Source organism: Cryptomeria japonica, chromosome 11, assembly GCF_030272615.1.
Source record: "Cryptomeria japonica chromosome 11, Sugi_1.0, whole genome shotgun sequence".
In the NCBI taxonomy this organism is placed as follows: Eukaryota; Viridiplantae; Streptophyta; class Pinopsida; order Cupressales; family Cupressaceae; genus Cryptomeria; species Cryptomeria japonica.
The window spans coordinates 581010684-581015959 of NC_081415.1; the positions used below are offsets into that span (position 1 = coordinate 581010684).

General features: G+C 38.3%; 1 protein-coding gene across 1 annotated transcript; it reads right to left on the bottom strand.

Annotated features, from left to right (window-relative positions):
* Positions 1-3048: 3048 nt before the first annotated feature.
* Positions 3049-4152, bottom strand: LOC131860351 (uncharacterized). Its single transcript, XM_059214747.1, has one exon. The coding sequence runs from the start codon at positions 4150-4152 to the stop codon at positions 3049-3051; it is 1104 nt and encodes a 367-aa protein (XP_059070730.1).
* Between the last annotated feature and the right edge of the window lie 1124 nt (positions 4153-5276).

A 5276-nucleotide genomic window follows, 5' to 3' on the forward strand; every position in this document is an offset into this window, starting at 1 on the left:
TTTTGAATTTTTTCAATAGCATTAGCAAACTTAATTGGAATTCTAAAGAGGCTGAGGGCATAAATAAGAATGCTTTGAAGGGATTCTCTAAGAAGTTGTAGCTTTCTAGCCTGACTTAAGAGAGAACCTTTCCAACCAGCAAGCTTTCTTTGGAATTTATCCACCAAAGAACTCCAAAAGGAATTAGGTGGAGCAATGCCCAGGGGGAGGCCTAGGTAGGTAGTAGGGAGATCCACAATCCGACATTCCATAATTTTGTTGATTCTATGTTGTCTTCTCTCAAGAGTGTTGATGAAAAACACTTCACTTTTAACCCAGTTGATAAGTTGTCCAGAAGCAGATGCAAACTTACAAAGGGTGTCCTTCAGGATTTTGGCTTCCAAAATGCTTGAGTCCCCCATAATGATGGTGTCATCCACAAATTGCTGGTGGGAGAAAGTATGATCTGCAGAGGAGGGTTGCAGACCTTTAAAAATATCTCTAGTAACAATGCTTTCCATGGACCTACCAAAACATTCAACCATAATTATGAAGAGGATAGGGGAGATGGGGTCCCCTTGCCTCAATCCTCTAGAGGCTTCAAAGAAGGAGGAGGGAGATCCGTTAACATGAACAACAAAGGAGGCAGAGGAGATAAGCTGCTTGAAGAGGTCCACACATTTGTTAGAGAAGCCAAAAGCCAAAAGGACCTTCATGAGGAAAGACCAATCAACCCGGTCATAGGCCTTAGATAGATCAAGCTTGAGAATAAAACCCTACTTCTTAGCCATAACAAGGGAATGGATGTTCTCATGGATAGTTATGATGGAATCAAGAATTTGCCTTCCTGGCACAAAACCATTTTGTTGATGACTGATCAAAGATGGAAGGACTTTCAGGAGTCTGGAGGTTAGGACCTTGGAAATTATCTAATAAAATGAGTTGCATAAGAAGATAGGCCTGAACTTATCCATGGAGTCAACACCTTGAATTTTGGGGATTAAAGAAATGAAGGTGCCATTAATTTCTTTCAGAAGTTTTCTAGCCCCAAAAAATTCTTTAACCCCACTGGAGACATCTTTCCCAACAATATCCCAGAACTCTTGGAAAAAGAACATAGGGAAGCCATCAGGTCCAGGGACTTTGTTACCTTCAAAAGAAAAGACAACATTTTTGATCTCCAAATTCAAAGGGATTGAATTTAGGAAGGCATTCTTCTGCTCATCAATAAGGCAAGGAATGTTCTGAAGGAAGGAATTCTGAACATCATCATCCAAGCTTTGATCCCTACAAAGAAGATCAAAGAAGAAAATTTTGGCCTCATTTCTTATCTCCTCCTCCTTAACCAACTCCACATTGTCCACCATCAATTTTTTTATCCTATTAGCCACTTTATGTTTGATTGTCGACATATGGAAGAATCTAGTATTCTTATCTCCTTCCTTCAGCCAAATACATCTAGACCTTTGCTTCCAAAAAGCTTCTTCTTTAGCAATGATTTCATGGTATCTTTTGAGGATTTCATTTTCTTCAATGATAATCATTGTAGAGAATCCATCCTTCTGGATTTGGACCTGTATTTTATTGAGGTCTTCCTAAATTTTTCCTTTGGACTCAAAAATGTTCCCAAAGCTGGATTTATTCCAAGTCCTTATGTTGTCTTTTATGCTTTTAAGTTTCTTCACAACTCTATACATGGCAGTACCCTCAACTTGAATGTTCCACCATTCCTGAATTTTATGGGTGAGATCCGAATGTAAAGTCCACATTTTTTCAAATCTAAAAGGAAAATGCCTTCTCCTATTTCTGGGGTCAGCAATAAGAGTTATGGGATAGTGGTCAGACCCAACATGAATGTGAGCAGACAGAGAACATAAATAGTGTCTGTACCAATCATCAGAAATAAGAGCCCTATCAAGGCAAACTTGAATAAGGTCATTTCCATCCCTCCTGTTAGTCCAAGTGTAATTGAAACCCTGCATCTCCACATCATTAAGAGCCTAAGTGTTTATAAAATCCATGAGGGTCAGTCTGTTGTCCAACTGTTCTTCCACCAATTTTTTCCTACTCTCTCAATGGGGTATTGAAGTCTCCCATGACCAGCCAGCTGAGGTTCTTGAAGTTGTCCCTTACTTCCATAAGTTTTTTCCAGAAATTGCTTCTGGATTTCAAGGTGTTAGGAGCATAAATTTTTGTGAGGACCCAAGAGGTTTCATCTTTTAAATGCTCAAATTTGATGCAAGAAAAAATGCTTTCTTGAATAAGAACTTGACCTCTAACACTATTGAGATTCTAGATTGTTGCAATGCCTCCAAAGGCACCTTCCAAGCTACCACCACAAATGCCCCCTGATTTAAAGAAATTCAAAGCTTCTACCTTATCTCTACTCGTCTTGGTTTCTTGAATAAGAAAAATATCAGGTTTACTATCCCTAATCATATTCCTAATAATATCATGCTTGTGGGGATTATTAAGTCCCCTAATGTTCCAAGAAACAATCTTCATGATTACTTACCAATTCCTAACTCCTTCAGAGTACTCTGAGTCCCACCTACTATGTTCTTGTTGGCCTCCTTATCTCTGACTTTGTGGTTTGAAGGTTGTCCTAGGGATGAGGAGACATACCCTACATCAACTTGAGCAATTCTACTAGACTTCCTTAATTGGGCGGCAGAGGGAGTGGATCCTTTTTTGTTCCTGTGTTTTGGAATTTTCCATTCGGCTTCTTTCTCAAAAACCGCTTCAGGGTTACTAAGGATTCTAGAAATTTCCTCTTCATTACCCCATTTAGGTGACCTAGAATCATGTGAAGAGCTATTGACTATTTTAGAGGCTTGATATGAATCTGAAAGGTTCAGACCCAATATAGCACATTTTGGGGCCTCTTGCAAATTAGAATTGATTGTGAGAGGGGAAGAGTCAGCCTTTTCTTCTTGTGAACCTGTGATCTCCCCTTCCTCAGATTGTTCCACTTCCTTAATATTCTTATCCTTCTGATTCTCTTCATTGGAAGATTCCTTACTAGCCAAGGTGTCAGCAATTACCATCTAGGTATTTTCTTTAGAAGATTCATTCTGATCTATTATTTCCTCTCTTCGGATCTACCCTTCCAGAGGGTTGTTTGCTTTCATTCGTTCCTTCCTCAGAGCTTCCTAGGGGGGGGAGATGTTTAGAGACAGAGGCTGAGGAGACCACTTCCTTATTCTCCCCCAGAGGTCCAAAACAGTTGATATCAACTAGATTAGTTTCCTTATTTTCAGAATTTTTGACTTGCCATACCTTTTTCTCCGGAGCCTTTTTACTTTCTACTATAGTTTTGGCTTGCTTATTCTCCCCTTTAGGCTTGATAGGACAATGTTTAGCCCAGCGACTTGCTTTTTTGTAGTGGAAGCAAACAAAGGGGATGGATTCATATTCAATATGTTGTTTCCAAGTTCCCAACTTCGACATGATATCTATCTGCTCGAGCATATCTGCATCGTGGGCGATCCCTACACAAAATCTGGCATGAGTGAGCCTCCTTCTTGAAGCTGTGATTGGATCTATTGAGAGGAGGTCTCCAAAAGAGCTTGCTATATCTAAGAAAATACTTTCTACCCAATACTCAAGAGGCAGACCTGGTAATTTAACCCAAACGGGGACTTGCACCAGAAGAGAATCACTCATATTTAGATTCAGATGCCATTTCTGGAGGACCAGAGCTATCTTTTCAACCAACCAAGGGCTACCACAGAGTATCCTTATTTTGTCTTCATCACATGAAAAAGCAAAGGTGAGAAGACCTTTGGGCAGAGCTGAAACTTCAACATTACCTTTCAAAGCCCATTTCCATTTAACATAGGCCCTAACGACCTCGATGTTTGGACGTGGTCCCATAAATTTACCCACCAGAGAGTTCGACATATTGCTTATGTTATGATCCACTACCAAGTTAGGGATAGAGATGGCAAACTTACCACAATTCGGATCCGATATATTCTTGACAAGAGGCAGGGAAGATTTCCCAGTAGGTCTAGTTCCAAAGAGGGTTGACCACTTTCTAATTTCTTGTCCACTCTCACAAACCTCTTCATGTGGGCTGGACCCCCCAATCGCATTTCTAGGACCCACATTATTCTCTGGCAGAGTACCATCGGCCTGCAGAAAATCTGGAGGCTTGTCCTTCTCCCCCATCTGGCCAGCTCCATCAATCCCGCTTCCTCCATTAGAACCAGAGTTCCCGCCTTGCAGAGAATTTGAAATTTGAATCCTGCCATTTGTCGCCTTCTCCTCCCCCAAGCAAGCTCTCCAGTTCAACTAAGGGAATGGTAATGTTATAAATGTTGTTTCACATTGGTCTTGAGGATTAATGAAAATTTGGTTCTATCTGTAGACACCTAAAATTGTCCTATCTAATTAAATAAATATTTTATTTATTTAATTGTTTAAGCCTAATTTCTCTATTAATTAAATAAATCTTTATTTATTTAATTAATTCACTTTAGCTTCTTCTAAACCTTTTTCTTATTTAAATAAATACTTTTATTTATTTAAATTGTCATTTTCCTAATTTAAATAAATATTTTATTTTATTTAATTGATCCTACTTCTTCTATTAATTAAACAAATCTTTATTTATTTAATTAATTCATTAGCCTTTTCTACCCATGACACATGTCATTCATCTCTTAATTCCTACACTACCTACCCTCTCATTATTTTCTTATTTCTTTTACCTAACCTCTAATCCTAGCCGACCATCTATCTTTTACACCTCTTAATCTTATCCCTCCATTTCCTAAAGTGTTCTCTATATAAGAGGATGCTTCTTTCATTATCAACCTCTCAAGCATTCTAATCAATCTTATGCAATCAAGCCTTTTTGTGATCAAGTTATCAACCACATTTCCGTTCTTTGTTAAGCTCTTGTGCATACATAAAATCTGAGAGCAAACATATCAAGCAAGATCAATGGAGATAGGAAGAATGAAGAATCAAACCCTAGTGGACATGCGATGGTATAATCTTTGTGATTTTGTTGATTTGCATTGTCTTAGGTAATCTTCATATGTTATGGTGGATCTTTGTTGTTGTTAGGCTAGGGTTTTGTGGTTGAATCTATTTTAAGTCTTTCAATAATGTTATTTCCATTATTCACTTTTCACCATACACACTATCCACAAAAACAATCCATAAAGGACAATAACACATGGCTATTAGTGGAATCAATACTCATGTCAATGTTGGGAAGGGGAAATCATCTTTTAAAGAAGCCTTATTAAGATATCTAAAGTTAGTACATATTCAAATACAATTAT